The sequence below is a fragment of the Cynocephalus volans genome, chromosome 6, assembly GCF_027409185.1.
Source record: "Cynocephalus volans isolate mCynVol1 chromosome 6, mCynVol1.pri, whole genome shotgun sequence".
Lineage (NCBI taxonomy): Eukaryota > Metazoa > Chordata > Mammalia > Dermoptera > Cynocephalidae > Cynocephalus > Cynocephalus volans.
The window spans coordinates 98,038,095-98,065,839 of record NC_084465.1 but is presented as its reverse complement, the minus strand read 5'-3'; the positions used below and the strand labels follow the sequence as shown (position 1 = coordinate 98,065,839).

The 27,745-nt window shown below is 55.3% G+C and overlaps 2 protein-coding genes across 4 annotated transcripts; both read right to left on the bottom strand.

Moving 5' to 3' along the window:
- Positions 1 to 166: 166 nt before the first annotated feature.
- Positions 167 to 5,666, bottom strand: IL32 (interleukin 32). 3 transcript variants are annotated; one of them, XM_063101276.1, is made up of 9 exons: positions 5,614 to 5,666; positions 5,444 to 5,485; positions 3,561 to 3,614; positions 3,149 to 3,175; positions 2,915 to 2,974; positions 2,412 to 2,519; positions 2,073 to 2,111; positions 1,867 to 1,926; positions 167 to 595 (listed from the first exon to the last, which is right to left on the bottom strand). In XM_063101276.1, the coding sequence occupies exons 2-9, from the start codon at positions 5,456 to 5,458 to the stop codon at positions 365 to 367; spliced, it is 594 nt and encodes a 197-aa protein (XP_062957346.1). In that variant the 5' UTR covers positions 5,459 to 5,485; positions 5,614 to 5,666; the 3' UTR covers positions 167 to 364. The 3 variants fall into 3 exon arrangements, with proteins under 3 accessions (XP_062957346.1, XP_062957345.1, XP_062957347.1); XM_063101275.1 differs by having other exon boundaries at positions 5,444 to 5,488; positions 5,614 to 5,632; XM_063101277.1 differs by lacking the exon at positions 3,561 to 3,614.
- Positions 5,667 to 15,843: 10,177 nt separating this feature from the next.
- MMP25 (matrix metallopeptidase 25) lies at positions 15,844 to 25,256 on the bottom strand. Its single transcript, XM_063101087.1, has 10 exons — positions 25,143 to 25,256; positions 24,593 to 24,725; positions 23,027 to 23,162; positions 22,647 to 22,936; positions 17,561 to 17,737; positions 17,381 to 17,465; positions 17,135 to 17,217; positions 16,689 to 16,841; positions 16,351 to 16,608; positions 15,844 to 16,133 (listed from the first exon to the last, which is right to left on the bottom strand). Exons 1-10 carry the CDS (start codon positions 25,254 to 25,256, stop codon positions 15,844 to 15,846), a joined length of 1,719 nt encoding a protein of 572 aa, XP_062957157.1.
- Between the last annotated feature and the right edge of the window lie 2,489 nt (positions 25,257 to 27,745).

Here is a 27,745-nt window from a genome sequence, read left to right as displayed (position 1 = left end):
ACACCTGCTGTGCAATCTGATCCACAGTCTCTGCGTGTAAGCACTGGGTCCTAGCCTTCTGTCCCCCCAGACCCCAGCCTGTGCCTGCCTGTCAGAGAAGACTCCAGGCAGGCCCTCCAATCTGTTCAACCCACTTTTATTAAGACACCAAGGCTAGAGCGGCATGTCACACCTACACAAGCAAAGCCAGGCAGGGAGTGCTTCGTGGGCGGTGTGGGGAGGCAGGCACAAGGAGGAGTTGGGAGGGGCTATCAAGGATGGGTGAGCAGGAGGGCAAAGCTGATGCTGGAAGATTCCTTCCCAAGACTCAGTATTCAAAGAGCTCCTAGGTGGGCCCAGCTCCTCACTCTGCCTGGTTGGGTCCCTAGGCCTTGATAGACAATGGGAAGAGCTCTGTCACGGAGTAGCAGAAACTCCTCAAAATGCTCAGGACAGCCTCCATCGCTCTGTACAGGGCCCGGAACCCTGCTGCCACTTTCTCCAGCAGCCAGGCCAGGGCATCCTGCCACACGTTCATCACTCTATCCAGCATCACTTGGAAACACTTCAGCACCTTGTCACAAAAAATCTTCACCTCTGCTGACCGTGACATCATCTGTTAGGAAAAACCACTTGGATCAAGGACCCCCTCCTTACTTTGTCTTATGCTCAAGCCCCTGCCTGTTCCCAGCCCCCACATGCACCCCATCACTGGGTCTAGCAGGTGCTTGGGGACCAGGTGTCTGGCATCCTGGTTGTGTCATTCTGATATTCTGAAAATATATTCATGTATTTTGTCTTCTGTCCCATGTCATAACACAACTGCTAAAATCATTAGAATCCCCAAAGTGCTTCTGAGTTGACTGGTGACTGGTACCCCTAGGTGACTTCAGGATGGGCACTGGTCACCAGAAAGACCAAGGCAGGACTAGAGAGTTGGGACTTTAGCCCCCCACCCCAAGCTCTGTGGAGGGGAGAGGGGCTGAAGGATAAGCTGGTCACCAGTGGCCGATGAGTTAGTCACTCAATGCAGCCTCTGATAAAACCAAGAGCCCTGGGTTCAGACAGCTTCCAAAGAGCTGGACACATGGAGGTTCCTGGAGGGTGGGACCCCAGGGAGGGTGTGGAAGCTCCGTGCCCCTTACCCCATACCTCACCCTGTGCATCTCCTCATCTGTGTCTTTAGTAATATCCTTTATAACAAACCAGTAAACGTAAGTGTTTCCCTGAGTTCTGTGAGGCTCTCAGCAAATCAACTGAACCCAAGGAGGGGGTATGTGAACCCCAGTTTATAGCGGGTCAGTCAGCAATGCAGGTAAAACAACCTGAGGTTTGTGATTGGCACCTGAGAGGGGGTGGGGGCAGTCTTGGTGCCTGAGCCCTCAGCCTATGGGATCTGACGCTAATTCCACATAGACAGTGTCAGAATTGAATTGGAGGACACGCAGCTGGTGTCCACTGTGGAACTGATTGTCTGCTTAATTGTTTGGTGGGGATAAATCCCACACATTTGATAACAAGGCTTTCTGTGTGGACGATTGTGCTGTAAGATGAAGAAAACCCAGCTCGTGGTTGCTCCTCACATCTGGTGTCAGGAGTGGGTCAGGAGCGTGTAGTGAGAGAATAGGAGCGGAGGGCGTCTCTCTCACTCAGTCATTAACGTGCTTTGGGACTTGGACACTTCCCTTGGTCCCCCAGGCCTCCATGTCTCCCACCAGTGCATTCACCTGGCACACCAGTGTGAACTGAGAAGTCAGTGAGTTGCAAGGATTTGTCCCAGGTAAGGATGGGCAAGCCTGGGATAGCACCTCCATTATTGTCATCGTGGAACCAGCCCCACCCCACCTGAATTGTGGATGGTCTGGGGGTGGGGACACATTGACACACCTTTTCACATGCTGGGCTTGAAGATTTGATACGATTAATGAATTTGTCTACACCGGATTTCTGTGAAGAAAAGCAGAATTGGAGCCAACAGGCCTGATCTTTCTCCCTCCTGGGTCCCAGGTGGGCCGGAATATCCATCATCAGGGCCATGGCCGAGAGCCCAGGCCCCCACCAACCGCCCCAGCATGCCTGGGCAAGAGACTTACCAGGCAGACCCTCAGATTCTCGAAGTGATCATCTTTTTCCTGTGGAGGCAACAACAGTGACACGCAGGCCCTATGTGACCTTGCCCCCATGGAAACGCCGCACACAACACTCATTCCCACACACACTCGTGTGCCACTGTGCACACGCACACCCAGAAGGAAGACACTTCACCGGAGTGTGCAGGGTCTACTCAGTTTCCCACACCCTCTGAGGTCCCAGGTGAGAGCTGGCCAGAGAAGGATTAGTGGGGGAGGGAAGGGAGTTGTCAGGGACAGTGCACCTTGCTACTCCATCAGCTTTCCTTGGAACTGTATCAGCACCTGGTCCCAAAATCTCACCTCAGGGTCCAAGACCCCTGGACCATCATCTTCCAGAAAGGGGTCAGAGTGACCCTGGACTCTGCAGCGTAATCCCTGCCACACATCAGGAGGCACAGGAGTAAGGTCCTATGGAAATGGGAGGCCATCAGGGCCCGGATGGTGGGGGTGTGTGGACCCACGCCCTGACCCCACCCAGGCCTCCCGGCCTTTGTGCGAGTCTAGAGGCAGAAGCCCACAGATGTCGCTCTTCTGCCAACAGCTCCACAAACATGAGGGACTTTCCTAGAGATCCCCGTCCCAATTACCCTCCGTTCATGGTGGTCGTTTGTGCTGGTGGCTCTCGGCCTGGCACCAAGCCCTTGCAGGCTCCATGGTGCACTGAATTAGGCAAGACTCTGGCCACTGTGTGCAGGGGAGGCCTGGAGGCAGGTGCCAGTTTGGGGGCCATGAATGCACACACCCGCAAGGTGAGAGAGGGGTGAAGGGGATGCAGGAGGACTGGGACAGCACCTCAAACTCACCGGGTTGTTTCTCTGATATTGAGAACCAATCACGTCCAGCAAGGTCTTGTTGATGCTGGCCTGGGAGAAGGAAGAGTGCAGGAGCTGCAGGCCTACTCCTGCCTGCTGGGGTCGCCACTGTGGCCTCCCAGGGGTCCAGGTGAGTCACAACGGAGTCAGGAGTCCTGACCCCATGATTGGTAAGCCCAAGAGCCTGGGTCTAAGCTTCAGGGAGGGGGCAAGTTCAGTACTCACCTGGAGCTCTGTTAGGACTGTCTTGACCTGTTGGGAAAATCTCTTGGTTCAAATCCCATCCTCCTACCTTTGGTCATGTGCTCAAGCCCCCGCCTATTCCCTGCCCCCACGCACATACCCCTTAACTGGGTCAAGCCAGGCACCGGGGGACCAGATATCTAGCATCCTGGCTGAGTCATCAGCATGCTGTGAGACTTAGACACCTCCCTAGGTCCCCCAGGCATCTGTGTCCCCCAGCCATGCACACACTTGCCACATGGGTGTGAACTAAGGAGTTAGTGTCCCGTGTAAAGATGAGCAAGCCCTAGGCAGCACCTTCACCATCATCATAGTGAAACCAGCCCCACCCTATCTGAACTGTGACAGTCTGGGTGGGACATCTGACCCGGAGCCTGAAGGCACATCAACCCACCTGCTCAGTTTGGGGATGATTGCATAGGATCTTATCCACGCATGTGTTTAAATCCTGGAGGTGTGAAGAGAGGCGGAGTTGGGGCCAACAGGCCTGATGCTTCTCCCTCCTGGGTCCCAGGTAAGCTGGAATGTCCGTCCTCAGCACCACCGGCTAAGAGCCCAGGCCCCCCTCCCACCACCCCAGCATACCTGGGGAAGAGCTTTACCATTTCAGCCCTGAGATGATTGAAGGGATCATATTTTGTCTTAAAGTACCAGTGACACTCAGGCCCTACGTGTACACACACATACGCCCCATGTACACACCGACAGGAGTGTGCTGGTCCACTTGGTTTCCCATCCCCTCTATGGTCTCCAGTGAGAGGTGGCTGAGGGAGGATCCTGTTGGGGACGGGGAGGGGAATGGTCCCACAGCCATTCTCTCTTTGGTGCTGATGGAGATTCAGGGATTCTGAGTGGGTCCCAAGCTGCATCTGGATGCTCTTCCCAATACAGCCCACGGGCCGTTGTCACCCCACACACTTGGCTGGCCCCAGAGAGGCCAGAGAACCCCACAGCCTCCCCCATGAGTCCCCACATTAAGATTCCAATCTGGCGCTGGACCTACTTGGCTTCTGGGTCACTCTGTGGTCACTGTCCCTCCCAGTGTGTGCAGGGCCCTGGGCGAGCGTTTTGGGCATGTGGATGTCTGTGCACTTTGAGTCAGGTGCCGTAACTTCCTGCCTCACCAGTTTCACATGAAATAGGGTAAAAGCAGTGCTGTGCCAGCCAGTGGAGCCACCTGCCCTCCAGGTTACCCCTGAGCCTGGGCTCGGCTGCAGAGCCCCAGAAACCCCACTGTCTCAGGCCCACAGTGCCCTGAGGATCTGGTCAGCCTCACATTTGGGGTGGGGGAGAGGGAAGGGAGGGGGAAGTTGGAGGGCACCCGGGAAGGGAGGAACAGACAACCAGGCCCATGCAGGTCCTGGGGTGTTCTTGGGCCTTCCCAGCCAGGCCGGCTCCTGAGAAGAAATTTGCTGTTTTTTCCTTCTGGGCAGCTGGCTGGTTCAGGGATCCAAGCCCTACGCCTTGGTGTTACAACACCACGCTCTAACCCGGCGAGCTCTGAGCTGACCGCCAGCCCCGAGAGCATCTTTCACAGTCTCCAGACAGGGCTGGCCACTTAGCACAGTCAGAGTGTGGTGCTGACAACACCAAAGTCAAGCGTTCAATCCCTGCACTGGCCGGCTGCCAACAAATTATTCCCAGAAAAGCACTGCCCGCCCTCCCACCCAGGCTTTCCAGGGTAGGGTGTCTCCTGGGATTGGTGATTCTTCTCATCCTGCAGCCCTTCCGTCTCCAGCTCCCCCCACAAACATGCAGATCTAAGGTCTCAAACAACACCCTCAAATAACATGCAAGGTCTAAGTTCTCAAATAACACCTGGGGACATTCCTTTTCACTTGGCACTCCGACTGAGCCCTGAATCAAAATCCCGTTGGAAAATGCTTAGCACACAGACCCTTTCCCAAACTCTCCCAGATCTGCCCCAATTTACCTCCCAGACTGGAGCTCTGGCCCCATGACCAGGGCCTGCTACATACTCTGATGGGCTCAAAGCAAATGAAACTAGGGCCACTTGTTGGGAATTACTCAGACTTTCCAAATGGTGACAGCCCAGCATTCACCCAGCCTCGCTGGGGCCTGTGTACCTGCACAGATCACCTCCCAGTTCTTCCCATGACCCTGCTCCCAGGCAGCCTCCCTCATGGCCTAGGAGAAGGAGACCGAGCCAGGTGGACATGGAAGGATGATCCGGGTGGGGTCTGCACTGCTGGGAGGGGGACGAGCCATGGGCGATAGGATGTCGGGCCCACCATGCCCATCACGGCTCTCACTGACCTTGGAGTAGCCCATGGCGGATCAGGATTCCAGCAGGTGGGCCTGCTGGGGAGGAACTGGTATGAGGAAAACCCTCTCAGAAAAGCATCTTGGCCCACCCCCGCCACCCCACCTCCTGAGAGTCCTTGGCCTCAGGGACCCCAGCTCCTTCCCCAGAACGACCCAGTCACCTTGTTGTCCCTGTCCTCCTAGCACAGAGGCCAGTTGCTTTCTGCTCTGGGACGGAGGCTCAGCTGGTTTAAGAGCAGAGCAGGGTGTAGCTGGCAGAGGGCAGAGCTCCCCTAGGATGGGAAGAAGGGCTGAGCAGGTGACAGTGACAGAACTAGATATAGAAAGAGAGACAGAGAGCAGAGGGAGGGGTGAAGGCCAGCTTCTGGGGACACTGCTGATCCCTGACCTTTGTCCCTCTGCTTCCTGAGCTGGGGTGGGGAGGGCAGCAGGAAAGTCCAGACCTACAAAGACTTGCGGGGTGGGTTAAGGGAACTGTGGAGCTTAGGGAAGTGAACTCAGCTGGGCAGGTTCTGGTTAACACTGTTGGGGGCTCCAGCCAGGGACCCGTGCAGGTCACCTGGTGGCTGGAGGACACGGGTCTGCCTGCAGGACTGCACCAGGCCAGGGCCCAGCAATTCTGAGGCATCTCTGTGGGAGCCTCTGAGCCCCTCACCAGCCCCACAGGCTTTGTCTACACAGCCTGGCTCCACCTCCAAGCTCTCCCCACAATCCCCCAGCTCAGCACAGCCTCCCAGGGCTGCCAGACAACTTACCGCCCACTGGGGTAACCAACACAGATGGCCCCTCTCACAGTTCTTGTCTGGTTCAATTCAGCAGTGGTAAGTAACAAGAGGAGCCAGGCAAAGGGTTTGAGACAAACTTTAACGGAGGTGCTCTCGGGCAAGGTCCCATGGGCTACAAGGGAGTGAGGCCGGGGAAGTCGCACCCAGGGTGGATAAAAACAGGTATTTATAGGGCCGAGCCCGTGGCGCACTTGGTAGAGTGCTGCGCTGGGAGCGTGGCGACGCTCCCGCCGCAGGTTGGATCCTACATAGGACTGACCAGTGCACTCACTGGCTGAGTGCTGGTCACGAAAAGACGACAAAAAAAAAAACAGGTGTTTTTAGGGGAGGGCTATTGGTGGGCTTTTTGCTCGTATATGGTATGGAATTGAGCAGAGCTCAGTTTCCGTTTCCTGCCTTCCCGGGAGGGAGGTGGGAGAGGAAAGGGGGTGGGCGCGGAGTTCACAAGATGGAGGGGAGAGGTGGAGTTCACAAAATGGAGGCTCCATCGCTACTTTGTTGCCGCTTTCCGGTCCTCCCGCCCCCACTGGCCCAACAGTTCTGGAGGCAGAATTCAGGGGTCCAGGTGTGGGGAGGGTGGGCTCTTTCTCAGGACCAGGAGGAAAGGGGATGTGAAAGGAAAAACCCTGGCCCGAGCACAAAATAAGACACACCTGGAGAAAGGGACTCAATCAAAGTGTGTTAGGCAGGCAAAATGAACAAGCGGGCTGCCCTCTCCAGAGTGGGAGCAGCAGCAGGGAGAGGCGGGGTGGGCCTTTTATATCCAGTTAGGCTGAGCTGGACTGTTCCTATTGGCTAAGAAGGAAGGGGAGGGAAGCAAGCGGGGTTTAAGCTGAGCTGGGACTTTCTCATAGGCGGGCAGACAGTGGCAGCTAGGAGATTTTTCTGGGTGGGGGTTTTCTGGGAAACTTTCTCAGGAGCCATTTTGTGTATCTCCATCTTTAACACCATTTTACTCTTCTGGCGGAAGGTATATTAGCCAACATTCCTCCCTCTTTGGTCTTAGATTGGGAGAAGGGCATCAAGATCATCTCTGGCTACTTCCTGCTGAGAAGGGGCGAAGAAGGCGAAGGGGGGACATGGGAGGCGAGGGAGGAAGGTTTGCTTAGTCTAATATGAGAGATAAGAGACCATAAACCCAGGCACTGAAGATGATAATTTCTTCTGTTGAGAAGGTGAGGAATGTCCCTTGGAGCCAAAGGTCACTGAGGCCCTCAAATATATCTTCCGCTTGTTGGATGTTAGTGAGTAACCAACTGTCCTCCTGGAGAGCGTGGAGGAAAAATAGGAGGCTTGTCCTCACCATCTGGTAGGAGCAGGTATTCTTGGAGGAGGAGTTGATTGACGGACATCCGAGATACCTCGTGGATTCGTTCCTGTTTCATGGATGTAGTAACAACATTCTTCATTGAGAAACAAGCATGTGCTGCCTTTTTCTGTGGTGAGGAGAGCTACCTAGGCTATCAAGGTGATTTGGCATTGTAGGGAGGTCAGGGCCTCTGCTGAAGCCTCGACAGCTGCCTGGAGTTTTGGGGATAGATCTCTAGTGGAGTCTGCAGAATGGATAAGAGCCCCCGTGCCCAGTCCCATGGCCACTAGAGAGGAGGCCAGGGAGACCCCGATGACTAAGGGGAGAAAGACTGCACGCTTTTGGTTTTCTGGGGGGTTAATTAGGGCAATAACTTCTGCTTGGCTGAAACCGGTAAGTTGAGGGACCAGTGAAACAGGTAGGCAGAGAACAGAACCAGAGGCGTTAAGAGTTTTGGAGAGGGTGCCATTGCACCAAAAGAAACCTCCAACAGGGGCACGGGTTGTATGACTGGTTGTCCAGGTCTCTGTCACATAAAATCTCCACCTGAACCCCGAGTCATGTGTGGCAGGGCTAAGAAGCAGAAGCAAAATCAGGAAGGGGATGAAGGTGTATCGATGTTGTTCGCACATCCTGCTTGGGGGTTACTCCCAATCACCCTCAATCTCACAAACAGGTGCGGCTATGGGCCAGGGCCAAGTAGGGAGTTCAAGCAGTTGCCACAGAAAAAGAAGAGAAAATGGGTCACACTTGAAAATCCAAATTTCCATGAAGTATGAGCGAGGAAAGGAAGAGTAGTAGTTACTCTAGAATTGGGGAGACGGTGGGTATGTGGGATATATGAAGAACTAAAGGATGGGTGGGCACAACTGCCTCATTAATGATGCACAAGTCTTGGACTAACCAGTAAGTGTTGGGAGTTTTTTTAACTGCCAGGATGGGAGTATTGTAGAGGGAGTTTGTGGGCCAAATGAAACCCTTCCTTAATTGCTCATTGATAATTGGTTGTAACCCTAGCAGGCCACTGGTAGGAAAAGGGTATGGGGCCTGGCGAGGGAAATATTGGGGGTCTCTGAGGGAGATTCGAACTGGCTGGCAATGGGATAAAGAGGGAGTTGAAGTATCCCAAACTTGGGGATTAACTTTGGATAGTGGCGGGGGAGATTTGGTTGGTCTGGGGGTTGTCTTATTCATCCAGCAACCAATAAGAGCAATGAAGGGGTATGGCGGAAAGAGATGTAGGCCTGGAACCTGGCCAATATGTCTCAACCTAACAAAGGGGTTCGGCATTGTGGCATCACAAGAAACTGATGAGCAAAGGAATGGTCCCCGAAGCAGCAAGTTATCCAGAAAGTTTTTAGTGGAAAAATGGTTTTGCCTCCTACCCCAACAATGGGCAGTGTGGAAGAGGAAGTAGGTCCCCAAAACTCTGTTAATACTGAGAAAGTGGCGCTGGTATCAAGGAGGAAAGAAATGGGGCAGCCCTCAACTGCGAGATGTACCCTGGGCTCCCTGGCGGTGGTGAGGGCTGTCATAGGTAGAGGGTGCCCTGGGCCCTGTCAGTTGTCCAATGCCAGTCCTAGAAGGCTGGGTGTGGGATTCAAGATAGGTCCATTCTCCCTATGGAGGCCGGGGCAATCCACTCCCCAGTGACCCGGAGTGTGGCATTTCGGACATGGCCTTGGTGAGGGCCTGGGTTTGGGGCATGATCGTGCCCAATGTCCTTCCTTACCACACCTGAAGCAGGGACCTGAGGGTCCCTTTGGTGTGGTTGGGCCCCTTGAAAAGGCAGTTGGTGGTGAGGGCATGGGCCCCTTTAAGGCCTGTGCCAGTAGTTGGTACTTTTGGCGTCTGGCCTTATCGTCTCGGCCATTATAAACCTTGAATGTGGCAGCCAGTACTTCATTTTGAGGAGTGAGGGGCCCCCTTTCCAGTTTCTTTAATTTGCTCTTTATGTCAGGGGAACTCTGGTTAAAGAAATAGGTCATGAGAAGTTGTCTTCCCTCTGGGGTCTCTGGGTCTATGTTAGTATATTGTAAAACAGCCTTAGTGAGGCGATCTAAGAAAGAAGAAGAATTTTCATTTTTTTTTTTTTTTTTTTTAAAGATGACCGGTAAGGGGATCTTAACCCTTGACTTGGTGTTGTCAGCACCACACTCAGCCAGTGAGCGAACCGGCCATCCATATATGGGATCCGAACCCAGGGCCTTGGTGTTATCAGCACCGCACTCTACCGAGTGAGCCACGGGCCGGCCCCAAGAATTTTCATTTTTATCTTGTATTATTTCTTGGATTTTTTTTTTTATAATTAACTGGTTTTTGTGCGGCCCGTTTAAGCCCCGCCTCTGTGCAAGTGAGAAACTGATCATGAAGGGCCAATGGGGGGTGTTATAATCCCAATGATGGTTGGTTTCTGGGACAGCTTGTGCCCCGATCAGGTGAGCGGGCGTGGTTTGATGGGCTTCATCTCCGTGTGCCCTGGCCTCTAGCCAGACTCACCTATGTTCTTCTGGCAATAAAGAATTTGTGAGGATAGTGTGGGTGTCACGGAAAGTTAAGCTATAGGTCTGGCAAAGGTATTGGAATTCCTTTGTGTCAACAACTGGGTTAGTTGTATAGGAACCCAAGCGTTTCCATTTCTCGATTTGGGAAAGATCAGTCATGGAAAAAGGGACATGGACCCTAACGATACCCTCCGCTCCTGCCACCTCTCAGAGAGGAGCTAAAAGTGGAGGTTGGGCCGGAAGGGTGGGCCGGGTTTTATGGGCTCGGGATCGTGTATGAGGGGGGCTGGAAGGATGTGGTGACGCGGTAGGGACAGAAGGGGTGGGAAGAGCCGATGGTGGTTGGAGTGGGGGAGGAGCGCGTCCCCAATATGTGGGGCTCATCTGCTGGGTCAAAGTCAAGGAAAGGGGAGGAGGGGGCAGGCAGAGGAGGCTTCGAAGCCAATAAGACCTGTTTTGGGGCACAGGTGGTACATAAAGCAGGGTTAGAACGGAGGTAAGAAAAAGCCTGGACATAGGGAATTTCATCTCGTTTCCCTGATCACTCGCAGAAGTTATATAAGTCCTGTAGAATGTCGGGGTTAAGGGACCCAAAGGGAGATCACCTATTTTGATTATCTAAATTATAGTTGGGCCATTCTTGGGTGGAAAACCTAACAAGTTTGTTTCGCTTAATATCAGGGGTCAGACCCAAAGTGTGAAGATTAGTCAGGAGACATTTTAGAGAGGAATGGGCTGGGAGAGATGAGGCACCCGCCATGAGAATGGAGGAGGAAGTACTGGACCCAAAGGGGCGTCCCTGCTTCGGTTGGGGTACTGAGAGGTCTCAAACCAGTGAAAGCAGTTGTCACCAGTTTCTGGCAGTTGATGGACCCTGGAGGGTCATAGAGCTTTGGGGCACCCAGCAGCAGGGCTTGCTTGTGCCTGGAGAGCAGAAACGAGAAACCCTACAGCGAATGAGAGGGCAGGGAAAGGGCAGACCCTGCTTAACCCAGCCGAGTCCCGAAGAGAGAGAGAGGGAGAGAGAGAGAGAAATGAAAGCGGTAATCCGAAGACTCATCAATTAGAAGGCTGGTGTTGGATGTGCTGGTGGCGATCGGGAAGAAGAGCCGGGCTGAGTGTTGTCACTGCTGTGGGCTCCAGGCCATGGGCAGAGAAATGGATGGGGTCCCACTAGGCGTGGGGAAACCCATCCAAGTCACCAATGAAAGGAAAAACGCTGGTCTGAGCACAAATAAGACACACCAGGAGACAGGGACTCAATCAAAGTGTGTTAGGCAGGCAAAATGAACAAATGGGCTGCCCTCTCGAAAGTGGGAGCAGCAGCAGGGAGAGTCCGGGTGGGCCTTTTATATCCAGTTAGGCTGAGCAGGACTGTTCCTATTGGCTAAGAAGGAAGGGGAGGGAAGTGAGCGGGGTTTAAGCTGAGCTGGGCCTTGCTCATAGGCAGGCAAAATTACACGCATGGGAAGGTGCCATGGCAGCTAGGGGATTTTTCTGGATGGGGGTTTTCTGGGAAACTTTCTCAGGTTCCATTTTGTGTATCTCGGTCTTTAACGCCATTTTACTTTTCTGGTGGAAAGTATATTAGCCAACAGGATGTTCTAGGTCTCTGTCCTTGGCTCACAGTTGGCCGCCCTCATGTTCACATGGCGTCTCCCTCTGCATCCAAATTTATTTTTTATTTATTTTTTTTTTTTTGTGACCGGCACTCAGCCAGTGAGTGCACCAGTCATTCCTATATAGGATCTGAACCCGCGGCAGGAGCGTTGCCTGCGCTCCTAGCGCAGCACGCTACCGAGTGCGCCATGGGCTCGGCCCTCTGCATCCAAATTTAGAAGGACACCACTCACAATAGATGAGAGCCCACTGTAATGATCTCATTTAACCTGATAACCTCTGTAAAGACCCTCTCTCCAAACAAGGACACGTTCTCAGGTACGGGGGTAAGACTTCAACAAAGAAACTGGGGAGGCACAATGCATCCCAGAACACCCTCAAAGGGGATCCAGAGAGCCAGAGCCTACAAGTCACACATGCCTTGGGTTAACCAGACTCCAGCTGGCACCTTTCTGCTGCTGATTCCACATCCAGGAAGTCAAGAACCTTTCCCGGAGCCATCTCTGAATTCCAGGGCGGGAGAGAGGAGAGAGCTGCCCCTGCCCCAGCTAAAACAAATGCTCTGGCTTCATCTCCAGAATCCCACCCATCCCCCGGCTCTTCCAGGACTGTCTCACTGAGGCCACCATCTGCAGGCATTTGTGTTCCATTGCCCATGGTACCAGGCGTACGGCTTTATTGAACTACAATTCACATGCAAAACAATCCACCCCATAAAGTGTAAAATTCAATGTAGGGAAAGGCACAACCACCACCATCATCTGTTAGGACATTTTCATCATCTCAAAAAGCAACTCCACCCCCTGAGCCCCCACCTCCAAGTCCCCACATCCTCATCCCCCCCCAGCCCTAGACAACCACTCATCTACTGGATATTTCAAATATATGGAATTGTATAGTATGTGGCTGTTCTGTCTGGCCAATCTCTCAGTTGGCGTTGTCCTAAAAGTGGTGGCAGGGGACTCCCTGCAGGGACAGCCCCAAGGTGTCCCAAGATGGAGCTGGTTGGGATTCCACAGAAAGAAGCCCTTATGCCAGGGTGATTGGTCCAAAGCATTTCCCAGGGGAACTTGTACACAGAGGGCTGACAATGAGCAGCATGAAGAGAGGTGTTCTACCCAGGTGTTAGGTCCCCAACAAGGGGGTCCAGCCATACAGATGATATGAGAGTTTAAGGAATCTGGCTCAGGGCACGGGCCAGTTTCTTCACACTTAGCAACATGGTTGATCTCAGTCTTTCAGGAAAAATATTAACTGACTTTATCAATGCCCGGGAATTTTCAAGGTCCTAGCTTGGGCCCAAGACTGCAGGGGAAAATATGTACCTGACCCAGTCCCACGGAGGTCGAGGCACTTGATATTTCTTGAAGAGGACAAAGAAAAAAACAGGGGAATCTTGGGGACCCTGCAGTGACCTTCCATCTGTCTTCCTTCACTCAACATCATGTTTTCTGGGTTCCTCCGTGTCATAGCGTAGGTAAGGCTCCGTTCCTCTTTATGGGTAAATAATATTGCACCGCACAGATGGAGCACCGTTTGTTTTTCCATCCCTCTGTTGATGGACACTTGCTGTCCATCAACAAGTGTCCTGTGGCTGCTGTGGACAACACTGCCGTGAGCATTCCTGTGCGAGTTTACGTGTGGCCGCGTGTCTTCCTTTCTCTTGGGTATATGCCTAGGATTGAATTGTTAGGCCAAAGGGGAACGTTGTTTTTCACCTTTTGAGGGATCACCAGACCGTTCTGCAGAGTGACCACAGCATCTTCTTTTCCCAGCAGCGGCGGCTGGGGGTCTAGCTTCTCCACATCCTCAAGAACACTCATTATTGTCTTTGTCCTTTCCATTCTAGCCATCTTCCTGAGTGTGACGTGGAATCCCACTGTGTTTTTAATTTGTATTTCCCTGATCACTAATGTCCCAGCATCTATTCATGTGCTTACTGGCCATTTGTATATCTTCTTTGGAGAAATAATATTCTCTGATCCTTTGCCCATTCTTAATTCGATTATTGGTCTTTTTATTATTAAGTTGCAAGAGTTCTGTCAGTTGTTTTTCTACTTTCTTGCCAGTGTCCTTTGAAGTACGAGATTTTATTTTGATTATGGGCCTGCACCTTTTTTAAATAAAATGAATATTTAATAAGCCATTTTTGTGTAGTAGACTTAATACATTTTGTTAATACATTTTGAAGGGTGCAGTTTACACACAGCTGTGAAGGTGGTCTCAATTTCACAGTGGACATCCCTCCTCTGGGTTCCCCCAACCACCTTGGGGGTTCCTCTCTCTACAACCTCCTCCCACTCTCCCTGCTTAGATTCCACCTCCTTTTCCCCCCTGCAGCGATACTGGATTCCAACTTTTGCAAAGCAGGGTGATTCAGGTCTGTCCAGTTCCTGCCACTGAACTTCACCCCAGGTCCATCAATGCTCAGAAGATAGGAAGGGCTTTCTCTCTAATCATGTTTATTGTCCTCCTGGGTGGGGCCGATAAGTTCTAAAATACAAGTTTCCCCCTCCTCCTACTTGAAAAGGAACCTCGGGCTGGCCTGTGGCTCACTTGGGAGAGCGTGGTGCTGACAACACCAAGTCAAGGGTTAAGATCCCCTTACCAGTCATCTTTTTTTTTTTTTTTTTAAAGGAACTTGACAGGCCCAGATGGTTTCCTGGTGGCATAGAATTCTCAGGCCATGGACTTTCGGAAGATGCCTGGCTTTTGTCCTCATGCTGGTCTGCTTGTCATGAACACCAGGGGCAACTGCCTCTAGTCCTTGGGACTGCTGCCCACAGCTTTGGCTCTGGGAAGCACTGTGGGGCCACTGAGGCTGGACAGCAACCACCAAGTGACCCACTAAGTGACCCCACCCATAGGGGTGGACACCTCTCAACCAAGGCCATCAGCGTGACTCTGTAGTGAACACATGGAGACTGTCCCGTGGGAGGCAGAACGTGGCAGAGATAGAAGTGCCGTGGGACAGCCAGTGCCCACCCCAGCCCCTTTCCCCATCTGGGCTGACATTGCCCCGCACCCCCAGCTAGTTAAAATGCTGGTTCCTGGCCCCACCCCCCAGAGTGAGGATCCAGGATGAGAGTATGGGATCTGCATTTGTCAGTTCTCCGGGTTACTCTGATGTGGAATATCCCAGAAGCATATTTCCCGAGGCCATGTTTTAGGTCCTGCCTTTCTGGGAAGTGGGGGGCCAATGAAGTGCCCCAGGTTCCACTCTCCCCACACCAGAGAGCTAGGGCCACCCAGGAGTGCTGAGGAGGCAGTGACAGGGACTGCAAGAGGACTGAGTCCATGCATTCACGGGGACAGTTAGCTACTGGGGGCCAAGCTGCCCTCCTGGGGGGAGCTGCTGAAGCTTCGGGGTTCAGGCAGGGAGAGGCGTTTTAGGGATAGGAGGGTGTCCCATTGAATGGGGGTGGGGGAGTTCTGGGTCCAGGGTGACGTCCGGGCTGTGCGGCCTTGAGTGAAGGTGACTAACAACAAGGTCCACAGTGCAGAGGGTTGTCCGGGTGGCCGCTGATATCACCCAGTACGTGGGGCACGAGGGCTGGGGGTGAGGATCTATGGTCTGGGTCGGGGTCCTCACCAACGTGGCAGTGACTGTAGTGGGGCATCGTGGGAGCAGGACATGGTGAGAGGCCGCGGGGACACGCAGCACCGCCGGTGGGAGAGGGCTGGGGTGCAGTTTCCCAGTCAAGCCTGTCCTCTAATGACCCAAAGATAGGCCAGCACCTGTTGCTGGCGGGCGGAGGCTGGAGCGAGTCCGCGGACTGGGTTCCGAGAGAGACTGTCTATTCCGGGAAAGGGAGGGTCCGGCAAGGGCCGCGCAGGGTCGGGGAAGGGGTGTCCCCTCCCAGTGACCCGCAAGGGGGCGTGACCAGTCCAAGGACTAGCCCTTTGACCTCCCGCCTCTGGCTTAGCTCCGCCTCGCCCCCGTCGGCCCCCCGGGCACTGCGCGCGCGCCCCCTGGCGGCGGGCTCCGGACTGCAGGTCGCCGGCGGGGCTCAGAGCGCGGGAAACCCAGGCAGGCCAGGGAACTACCCCCGCTCCGCCCCGCCGGAGACCCCGCGCCCGGGCAGCGTCCAACACTGCCCCCAGGTCCGGCCGTGGGAAACTGCTGTCCCCTCCGGGTACGGGGCTGTTCCGCTCGCTCAGGAAGCCCCCCCCTCAGCTGGAGACGACGCCCCCCGCCAGCAGGGGCAGCAGGGGCAGCAGGAGCAGCGGGAGCAGCGGGAGGGGCGGTGGCCGCCGCCCTGCGGCGTGATTGATCTCGCACTGACAGTCGCAGGGTCCGGAACTGGGAGACGGTTTGCGGGGTCTGGGAAGTCCTGGGCCAGAGCTGGGGGCGGGGCAGTCCAGCCACGTGGGCCCCATAGGCTGGGGGGAGTCTGGCGCCGTCTTGACGCTGCCCTTGGGAAAGCGCCAGTAGTGGGCGCCCTTGAAGAAGTAGGTGTCCCCTGCGGGGGAGGAGACGCTTCAGAGGCTTGGTCCAGGCCTGCCCCAATCCCGCTCCTTTCTGCAGCACAGTGTCTTTGCAGAGGGCTCCCCAAATCCCCCAGAACGGCCTCTATCTACCCAATCCCAGGCACCCCTCACCCCATCTCCAGGGCCAGTAACCTGCCGGTCCCTCCCCGTGTGGCTTTCAGCCTCTTCCCCAGCGTCCCCTCCCCCCACCTGTGTTGCTGACGGTGACATCGTCCGGAGCGGGCGGCGCCCCTTCCCAGAGGCTCAGGTCGCGTGGGTAGCCGGGGTCTGGGCGCGCCGCCGCCTCGTCGTACCGCCAGTACTGCTGGCCGCGGATCAAGTAGGTCTTGCCATTCAGTGGCCACCAGAACACAGCATCCACCTCCTCCCCCGGGGGCAGCCCGAGCTCGGTGAGCGGCCGCGCGGCGCCCTCCAGCTGCCGGTCCTGGAACACCCAGAACTGGGGGCCTGCAGGGAGGCGACTTGGTGAGTGGCGGCTCTCCCCGCGCCTGGCCCGGCCCGGCCCAGGCCATGGTGACCCCGCTCACCGCTGAAGAGGAGGATTCGGCCATCTCGGTGCCGGGCATAGGCCGCCTGGACGGCCTTCACCTGGGTGGGCAGTCCCTCCCAGAAGCGGTGCAGCCGAGCTGGCCGAGGGGACACCAGCTGTCCCGAGGGCTGGAGGCGCCAGAACCAGGGGCCTGTGGGAGGAGAAGGAGTGGGCATGGGGCACGAGATGGTAGGACGTCTTCTCCCCCAGAGTGTGTGGCCCAGGAGAGCTGGGTTTTCCACTCCCCCAGCATAGGGGTGGCCATTTGGAAATCCAGGGTGCAGAAGATGTAGGGTGACCAACTCCTTGTGGCTGGCCTGGGACGTTCCCTTTTTTAACACTAAGAGTTCCACTTCCAGCAAAACCACACAGCCCCCCGGGGGGGCACCCTAAGTGTGTTGGAAGCCAGCTCTGTGGGGTCAGGGACCATGTGTAGTGACTCACCTTTGAAGAAGAAAGTTTCACCTCGGATATTGGCAATGGCATCAAAATTGCCTTCACATCGATCAGGGACCGGGGACGAGGGGCTGGGGAGGAAAGGAGAGGTGAATAGAGGGGTGGGGTCTCCTCATTTCCTTACCCTTGACAACAGGCCTACGAGATGGTGACTCTTACCATCCCCCATCTCACGGAGGACACTGAGGCTAGGGAGCTGGTCACCTGAGGTCACACAGAAGGTGGAAGACTCACCTGTCTGGGGGCATGACAGGGGGCTGGGGAGGAGGAGCCAGGGGTTTCCTCGTGGGCTTGTCATATGGGGTTTGGGGCGCTTTCCCTGTGGGGAGAGTCAAGTGTGGGTTCACTGGCCCTGCTGCTGAGGCCACAGGGGGAGCCACACAGTGATTCGGGCAGGGCCCCCACTCTCCATACCATAGAGCTGCTGCAGGCCATCACGGTCATCCTGGGACAGACGGTACTTGTCAGGGTCACCCACGGGGCCCTGGTAGAAGGGCCTCATAATGGAGTTGGGAGCTGAGGAGTGGCCCAGGCCCAGGGCATGGCCGAACTCATGAACAGCCACTGCAAACAGGTCGGTGCCCTCACCATCTGGAGGAGGGGGAGAGCAGGCTAGATTGGAGGCCACCCCCAGCCCAGGAAAGGGGCAGCCCAGGAAGGCCCTGGGAGTGGGGCCAGTCATCCTCCCTGTACTTATTCGCCCATTCAGCACATACACTTGAGGAGCCTTGTCTGGCAGCGCTAGACACTGGGCAACAGGGCTGAAGAGGCTCAGGGAGGGGTGACCTTGCACTGATGGAGCCCCTTCCCCAGGAAGGGAAGACTGTGCATATAGGAAGTTTCTGGGGTGGGAGCAGGAACCTGGGTGCACATGCAGGTCTCCAGGAAGTCCCAGCCTTGGAGTGGCCCCTCCTCCCAGCTCCAGCTTATGGTCAGAGACCCCCCAGCTCCTTCCAACTCCCCACTTCCCATACCCATCTGCTAGGAAGGTAGATTAGTTTCTTTGGTCTCAGCTCCCAAGACCTTCCCCCCATTCCCAACCCCATGGCTCCTCTCCCTCCCCTCCCCCTCTTCTTCCATCTCCACTCTTCTTAGGCCCTCATTCCCTCCCCCATCTCCCCTTCTCACAGCCTCTCCCCCACCCCTACCCTGCTGGAACACGGAGCTCCCTCCGCAGGCACTCTCAGACCACAGCCTCCTCCCGCCACTGGGGCCTCTTCCCCTGGGATCCAGCCTGGGCGCCAGGACCGTCCTCCTCACACTCCAGCTGCCAGCCCAACCCAGCTCCTCATCGATCCATGAGATGCCTGCAGGCCCTGCTCCAATCCCTGAGAGGCCCCACCCAGAAGAGACCCAGACAGTGACAGTGCTGGGCAACCCCATGGGGGCACACAGATTTCCCCAAAGGTCGACCTACTTCATGGAAATCTCTACCGAGGGTTAGTAATGTTGAAAGCAGGCTTATAGGAAACAACCTGGTGAGTTGGAAAGCAAATCTCCCCAGCCCCTAAAGTCTGCTAAGATGAGACTCTAAGAAGGAAATAAACACTTGGGTCAGACCAAAGAGGAGTAGCAAGCACTTGGCCTCACTTACGTCTCACTTAATTCTCTATCTCCTAGCCCCATTTTACAGAGGAGCAAACTGAGGCACAATGAGGTCAAAGTACGTGTGGAGCTAGGATTGAGGCCTAGCGCGGTGGCTGCACTGTCCTGCCTTTTGACAGTGACTTCACAAACTGCCATGTGTGTTGACAAATTTCCATGCAGACTAGGTTTCTCGTCGCTCTGAGTCCTTTTTCTGAGAAACTGGAGGAAGTTTGGTGTCTAAATCAGGTCAATCTCTTTCATCTCTTACCTCCTTCCCTGCCCTGCCTCTCCTTTGGCCACACTGGGCTTCCGGGACGTGCACCCCTTTCTGCACACCCTCACGCTATGCAGCCAAGGGGAATTCCACGCTGTGCAGGCCCAGCCACGCGAGGGCCCTGGTGGGTAGTCTGCAGGGCCCTCGCACCTCTGCTCATCTTTGCCCTCGACCCCATTAGCAGCTCTTTGCTGTCTCCCCTCAGCCTTCATCCCAGGCCCATAGCCACTCCATCTGGGACTCAGCCCCAGCCCCCAACTCTCAGATGACAAATGCTGACCAATATGCTTCCTATTTCATCAGGACAGGACATCTGATGTAATCTGTGATTTCCGGTGCTCTTGGGGCAGATAGCTGCATCTCCCCACACTCACCTTCTGCCTCCCACCTTGCCCTGTGTAAGGACCCTGCCTCACTCCCCTTCTCCAGGACAAGGACAATGTCCCAGCCATCCATCAACCACCCATCCATCTATCCATCATCTACTCAACCAGCTTTCTATTCATTCATCCATCCATCCATCCATTCACCTCCCACTCATTCCACTGTCCACCATCCACCCATCCATCTGTCCATCATCCACCTGTCCAACTGTCCATTCATCCACTCATCCATTTGTCTATCCATCCATCAACCACCCATCCAGCTGTTCATCCACCCATCTGTCCATCATCCACCCTTCCAGATGTCTATCATCCATCCATCTACCTGTTCATCATCCACCCGTCCCTCTGGCCATGCATCCATCCCCCCGCATTCCTGTCTTTCTATTGGCTCATCCAGTGTCCCTGAGTCCTCATAACTCCCTCATCCTAAAACACTCCTTGGGCCTGTCCCCACTCCATTCCCATCTACACTACCCTCTCCCCTCCCTCCCCAGCCAAGTTCTTTGGTTAGTGGTCTAAATTCAGTCTTCAATTCCTCTGCTCCTCTCACACCTAACCCCACTGTGGTCTGGATTCTTCCCCCACCCACTAAGCCTGCAGGCACTAAAAAGGTCACTTTGTGCATGGATGACCAAATCCAGGCTTGGGTAACTTGTACTTGTCTGCTGCCTTGGCCACGGCTGCCCACTTCCTCCTTCAGTCTTGCTCTTCATCACCTTTCGGCCCCGTCTCTCTCTGTCTCCTTTGATTCCTCCTCCCCAACCATCCATCTCCTAGCTATGGGGCTTTCCGGGGCTCTGTACTTGACCTTCACATTCTATGCTCTCCTTTCGGGAAACTTATCAACCCCCACAGATTCTCAGCTCTGCCACTAGGCCCAGCTCCAAGGGCAGCTGGAAGTGCAGAGAGCCCTACTCAGGGCCAGGCTCTGTGCTAAGAGCTATAGGTGAGTTACTCATTTAACCCACAAACCCACACTCCAGGAGGTGCTATTCTTCTCCCCATTTCTAAATGAAGAAACTGGGCCGGCCCGTGGCTCACTCGGTAGAGTGCGGTGCTGATAACACCAAGGCCACGGGTTCGGTTCCCATATACGGATGGCCGGTTCGCTCACTGGCTGAGTGTGGTGCTGACAACACCAAGTCAAGGGTTAAGATCCCCTTACCGGTCATCTTTAAAAAAAAAAATAATAATAAATAAATAAATAAATAAATAAATGAAGAAACTGAGCACAATGAGGTTAAGTAACTTGTGAATGTTGCAAGCAGAGGGACGCTGACTTGAGTTTAGCCTGGAAGCCCACCTTCTCAGGGCCACAGTGCTCGGCCTCACTGTCCTGGATGCTATGTGGGTTGTGCCCAGTCCCATGACAGGGCCTGTGCACCATCCCTGGCTGCCCCTTAACCAGATCACTGCTCTTTCCCTCAACTCAGCCTCAGCCAGCCGCTCACAGCCAAGGGCAGGTCTATACAGGCCTACGGCCAAGGGTGGGACTATATGAGCCTACAAAGAGCTGGGCCTGCCTCCAGGTGGGACCAAGCCCAGGCTGCTCATCCCACTATGGAGCTCGAGGGGACCAGGCTCCTTCCCAGCCGTGACCATATCTTTGCTTAGCTTCTTCTCCTCTCCTGTTTCCCTTTCCTCTGAGCATGTGCTCCTGAGAAATCACTTGCACAAGAATTCCCACCTCAAGCTCCACGTCTGGGGAGCCTGACCTAAGACAGAGGAGTCCAAGTTCTAGAGCAGGATCTTCATGGCCTGCCTGTGCACCACCTGCAGGGGATGTCCCCAGCACTCAGGCATGTGCTAAAATGCACTCAGCCTGCCTCCCTCCAGCCTGCTCCTCCTCTCCCACATTCCCACCTGCGTTAACAGTACCTTGTCCTCCAGGGGCCCTAAGCTGGACTCTGCATGTAAGTCCTTGTCCCCAGGATCCAGCCAGATCCCCATCTTTGCCTTCCTCCCCTGGGATCACCCCCAACCATCTCTTACCTGGACCCTGCAGCAGCTTCCTGCCTCCCTGCCTCTATCCTGACACCCCACTCCCCAATGCAGCCAGTGATGTTTCTAGAACACAAAACCTTTTGATGGCTCCCCATTGCCTTCCAAACCCCATTGTCCAAACTCTTCCATATGCTTTCAAAGGCCCTTTGTGATATGAGACCTATCATTCTCTGCAATCTCCTCGATGTCTTATTTTTGTCCTCCACTGTGGGATGTCCAAGGCCATTTCTCCCCCCAGTGGCTCCTCCCAACCCCTGACTACTCTGGATCCAGTGAGCTCACTGGTTGTACTTTTTTATTGAATCTCCCCAACCTGTGCACTCTGGGAGAGCGGGACCTTGTCGATGTGGCCATGCGCTAGTTGGCACTCAGCGTAGGTGCATGTGTCTATACATGAGTGTGTATGTGGAGTAAATGGAGTCATCCCTTCCGGGAACCTCCCTTCATCCAAGAGCTTTGGGTCAACAAGTCCCCTGAGCACCCACAGGCTTGAGGACTTCCTGTTGTTATTCCGTGTCATTGCATCACCATGTGTGTAGTAACTGCCGAGTACTCTTCTGACTCAGCTGCTGGACAGAGATGTGTTTGTGGCTCTGTGAGTCCCCAGCCCCAGCTGGGTGGTTCATGTTATGTGTCAACTTGGCCCAGCTAAGGTGCCCAGTTATTTGGTCAAACACCAATCTGATTGCTGTTGTGAAAGTATTTTGTAGATGAGATTAACATCTACAATCAGTTGACTTTAAGCAAAGCAGATCACGCTCCATCATGGGGAAGGGGGGCGCATCCAATCAGTTCAAGGCCTTACGGGCAAAAACTGAGGCTCTTCAGAGAGGAGGAAATTTTGCCTCAAGACTGTAACAGAAATCCTGCCTCAGTTTCCAGCCTGCTGGTCTACCCTGTGGATTCTGACTCAAGACTGCAGCATCACCTCACACTGGAATTTCTAGCCTGCTGTCCTGCCCAACAAATTTTGGACTTGCCAGCCCCCACAATCCCCATGAGCCAATTCCTTAAAGTAATCCTCTTGAGCTGGCAGGTTAGCTCAGTTGGTTAGAGCACAGCCTTGTAACACCAAGGTCAAGGGTTCGGATTCCCATGCTGGCCAGGCATCAAAACAAGTAAATAAATCTCTTTGCGCCCATATCCTATTGGTTCTGTTACAGCCTCCACCAATAAACATAATTTAAACCTAATTCCTAAGAATAGACAGACCTGTGGGGAGGACCTCTCTGAAGAGGGGAGATTTTACCTTTTGACCCAAGAGTCCAGGTCTCTTCATCATCAAAGTGAGTGTCCCCAGAGATGGGGTGCTCGCCAGGGAAGAAGGCATGGGCCAGGGTTCCCCCCATCCCATCGAAGGGGTAACTGTCCTGGTGGTAGGCACGAGCAAAGTCAATGAGGATGTCAGGCTCCTTGTCCTGAGAGCCCACCTCCTGGAACACTAGGCCTGACTCGACGCCCCAGGCGGCCAGGGCGTAGCTCATGAGGGTGCGCACAGTTTCCTGGCTCAGTTGGGAGCTCTGGGGGAAGGAGCGTACCCTGGGAGAAGAAGAGGGGACAGAGGGAAGTAAGGGTGGCTGTGGTGGGAGAAGGCAGCCAGGCCCAGGGAGGGGGGGTGCCAGCACCTACCTCCAGGTGAGGGTTCGTGTCTTCCAGATGCTGCCACTCAGAGCGTACCGTCGGCGCCGCCTGACCAGCCCCGCTGCACCCAGCACATCAGGCAGGGAGCAGCGGGGCTTCCGCATGGTGGCCATTGTCAATGCATCTGCAAGAGACAGTTGGGTGAGGGTAGGAGTCAGCAGTAGGACCTCCTGCCCTGATCATGGCACCAGCTAACTCTCTACATGGGGAAATGGCGGCTCAGAGAGGTTAAGAAATTTTCCCAAGACAGACCCTACAGGCAGTTTGGCTCTCATAGCCAGCTCATACCAAAATATTACCACTGCCCTCCTAGGTGGCAGCTCTCTCTCGACCTGGCCCTGGATGGACTGGCTACCTCCAGGTGCTGCTCAGAGGCTTCCCTGAGCCCTGGCGGTAGACTCTAGAGAAAGGAGCCCTGGAGGTGCAGCAAGGACCCCTCACTTTGAGGCTGGAACCCCCCCCCCCCCCGAGGCTGCTTATACCTCACACCATTGCTCTTGAGTCCTCATCACATCCAGATAAAGTCCAAAGTCCCCCAGACTGGCTGGGTCTCTGGTCTCCAGTGGCCAGCACCCCTCCCAGGTTAGGTCTACCTGGAATCCCCTTTCCTAACTGGGATCCATTCTCAGCAGCCTCCTTATCTTCAAATTAAGATCAAACTGCACCTCATTTGTCAGGGTGACATATGGATGCCAGACACTGTTCCAGGCTGTTCATGAGAGTAGACAAGACAGAAAAAGATCCCCCTTTCCCTTGTAGCCAGCCAGGATCCTTCAAGTTCCCTCTTCCTCCCCATTTAACCTCACAGAGGAGCCCCTCAGTTCTGTCTCCAAAATATTCACCCTGAATTCAACTGCTTTGACCGCACCCACCACCTCTACTCCAGGCCACCATCTTCTCCCCTTGTCTGGAAGCTACAACTGCCTCCCTCCTGGGCTCTGAGCTTCACAGCATCCATTTTCCATCAGCAACCACAGGAAGCTTAAAACCACAAAAATCAGATTGAGTGCTTCCTGACTTCAAATCCTTTAAATTCAAATGGTTTCTCACCACCCTTGGAATCAAACCCAAACACTTTCAAGGCCCCTGATCAGGCCCTCCATTCAAACTCGTGCCTGCCACAGGGCCTTTGGAATACTCTTTGCCCCCGTCTTCCCCTGGCTGACCCCTCCTCTTTGCAGTCTCAGTTCAGGCCCTCCATACCACCGGCATTTCATTTTCTTCAAAACACTCACCACTATCTGAGACTATCTTGCATATTTATGTTTCTGATCTGTGTCTCTCCCTCTAGAACATTAGCTCCATGAGAGCAGGGACCTTATCTACTTTGCTCACTGCTGTACCAGCAGAGCTGGAAACGGCCTGGTATGTAGGAGATTCTCAATAAATAAATGTTTATTGAAAGATGAATGACTGAGAACCTGCAGGGTGGGGACCTGAGATCGGCGTCTTCATGGCTCCAGGGATTCGGGTGCAGCTGAGGTTTAAAGACTGCAGGATGATGGTCAGGCAGGGTGCAAGGCAGGGTTGGGGAGGGGGCGGAGGATGACCTACCCATGAGGCCCGTCTCTGGCAGCCCAGCGAACCTCTGCATGACCTTGATGGCATCCCGTAGTTTCGCGGGGCTCTGCAGCTGGGCCTGGGCGGGGTGGGGTGTCGGCAGGTAGCCATAACGGGTCAGCCAGTCCTAGGCCATCGGAGGGGACAAGTGAAGCGGGCAGGGTAAAAGGGATGGGGTTCTTCCTTCCCACCACCATCCTGGAAGCCTCGCTCGTCCCAGACAACTGGTGCCCAGGGCCCTCAGTCCCGGATGCCTGCCTGCCCTCCTCCCAAGGTCCCCACCCTCCAGCCCTGGGTCTGCCAGTCTTCGTCTGGACCAGCAGTCCCAACCCCCACCTCCCCACCCCGGCTCCTTTCCAGATCTTCAAGTCCAGACCCCAAACCTCCCCATAGATCCAAGAATCTGGGTCCCCAGACCCCATCCCCTGTCACTCTGGACATCTGAATCTGGCCCCCTGCCTCCTCCGGAGCCAGGAGTCCGGGCCGTCGTTTCTCCTTCCAGGCTCCCTGCCGACCCCAGGAGCCCGTGGAGCCCCGCGCTCACCACGCCCAGGCTCACGTCCTGTGCCGAGGGCTTCGGGGCGCGCGCGGGCGGCGGCAGCAGCGGGAGCAGCAGCGCCAGGAGCCTGAGCGGGGGCTGGGGCGCCCGCAGCCGCATGGCGCTTTCCAGCCTGAGCAGCCAGCGGGGCCGGGGGACCTGGAGGAGGAGGTTAGGGGCGCGGAAGTGGTCGAGGGACCGGGCGCCTGGTAGGAGGACTGTGGTCCGCCCGCGGATTCGGAGTCCTGGGAGGCACGAGAGGGAGCGGGCTCACGGCGAAGTCAGCGGAGGGTCCACCGGGCTGGGGTCGCACGCAGGGGTGGGAGAGGCGGAGGTCCGGGCTCCGGGCCCGCTGCAGCGGCCTCTTGGGGCCCCGGGCCTGGTTCTGTCCCGGCCCGGGCGCCGAGCCTGTGGTCCCTCTTCTCCGGGCGGGTGCGAGCAGAGGGCTGGGTGGAGCGGGGGGAGGGCGCACCCGGAGAAGCCGTAAGGGTGCGGTGCGGGAAATGGCCCAATCTTCCGACCTCCAGCGAGAAGGAGCGGGCCATGCGGTGGCCTCCGTCCCCGCCCGGACCCAGGGACCCTCCTCTGAGCACTTCAAAGCGCGAGCGGCGGACAGGACCCCCGGGTGGGAGGCGGCCGCCAGCAGCCCCAGCAGGGTCCCCGGGCTTCTCCTCCCACGACTCCGCAAGTTTCTCTTCCGCGATCCCGGCTCTCCGGAGCAGGACTCGCTTCTGCTTTCTCAGACCGCGCGGCCCGGGGGAGGGGCGGCCCGGGTTTCCCCCTTCCCCGCTCCTCCCCTACCCCCTGCTCCGCCGTCCCCGGACCCCCTGCTGCTGGCCGTACTAGCGCCGGGGGGATATCCGGGCAGCAGGAGGCTGGGAAGGAAGCTTCCTTCTCCGCGGGGTCCCGGCCCGCCCCCCGCCCGTCCCCGCCGGCGCCAGCTGTGTGCGCGGATGCGGCAGCGCTCGGTTCAGGGGTTCATTCCCGCAACCCGCGTGGGCTGCGCGCCGGTCTCTGCCTCTGTGCACAGTGGTCATGGCACCTCTAGATCCCGGACGCAGGGGATGCTCCGGAACCGCGCCCCGGGTACTAGACATTTAAATCCAGTAACCTCCGTGCAGAAGCTCCAGCGCCTGCCCCGTGCCAGGTGCGGGAGACAGAGGAGGGGGCGGACGGGATGCGATCCTGGAGGGAGAGACTTGGGGACCAGCAGAGCCGCGCCTCCCGCCCCGTGAGCCCAGGGCTGGGCGGCCGGGCAGGTGGAGAGGGATCGGGAGGAATCAGGGACCAGGTCGAGGGTGGGGGCGCTTCCTGGAGAAGGGCGGGGTAATGCGAGTTACACAGCTGTCTCTGGAGCAGCTGGGAGGGGAACAGTGAGGGGATCCCATCTGTATTTTAGACAAAATAAATAGTGAGCAGGATGAGCGAGCTGGAGATGCAAACTAAAACATTAAGATCCTCTACTCGTGTGCTAGGGCTGCTATAACAAAATACCAGAGATTGAGTGGCTTAAACAGAAATTTATTTTCTCACGTTTCTGGAAGCTGGAAGTCCCAGATCAAGGTTTGGGCAGGGGATGGTTTCTCCCGAGGCCTGTCTCCTGGACTTGCAGAAGATCGCTGGCCGCCATTTTCCTGTCTCTTCATAGGGTCGTCCTTCTGTGCATGTGCACCCCTGCTGTCTCTTCCTCTTCTTATACGGACGCCAGTCATTGGATTAGGGCCCTCTCTAAGGGTCACATATTAACTTAACCACTTCTTTATAAGCCCTGTCTCCAAATACAATCACATTCTGAGGAGTCACGTACTGGGAGTTACAGCTTCAGCATATGAATTTTGAGGGGACACAATTCAGTCCATAACAGATCCCAAGTTTGCCAGCAGATGGGCAAAAATTAAAAAGTCTGATGAGGGCTGGCCGGTTTGGTCATTGATTAGAGCAAGGTGTTATAACACCAAGGTCAAGAGTTCAGATCCCCATATCTGCCAGCTGCCAAAAAAAAAAAAAAAGTCTGACAATGCCAAGTGTTGGCCAGGTATAGCCCAGGTGAAATTCACACTCTGCTGACAGGAGTGTTTCGTGGTTGCCCCATGATAGGATCAATCCTCCACCCCAAATTAGGTTCAGATTGGAGACTAAAGAGGCCACATGCACCAAGAGAATAGGAAGAGTTGAATGACTCATTTATGAGGCTTTCTAGGACAGGATCCCAGCAGGCCTGACAATGGCTTGGGTGAGAGAGGGGGGGTGTTTATTGTGGTTAGGGAGTGCAAATCCCCCTAAACTGGCCAGGGCTGTTTAGTGTGAGGGAGAGAGCATGGGTCTTCTTATCAGCTTGCCCAAGTGTGGGCAAGAGGGAGGCATGGGGCTTTAAAGCTGTTAGCAGTCAAATGTCAAAATGGAGTCAGACTCTTTATTACAGAGTGCAAATTAAAACCCACACTTTGGAAACCTGTTTGGCAATACCAAACAAAGCTGAAGAGCCTGACCTCTGTGATAGATAAAGACACCTGCAAATCCTTTGCTGCTCTTCTCCTTGAGAGGTGGAATCTGATCCTCTCTCCTTGAGCCTGGGCTGGCCTCTCTTGGCCTTGCCTCCTTTGACCTTG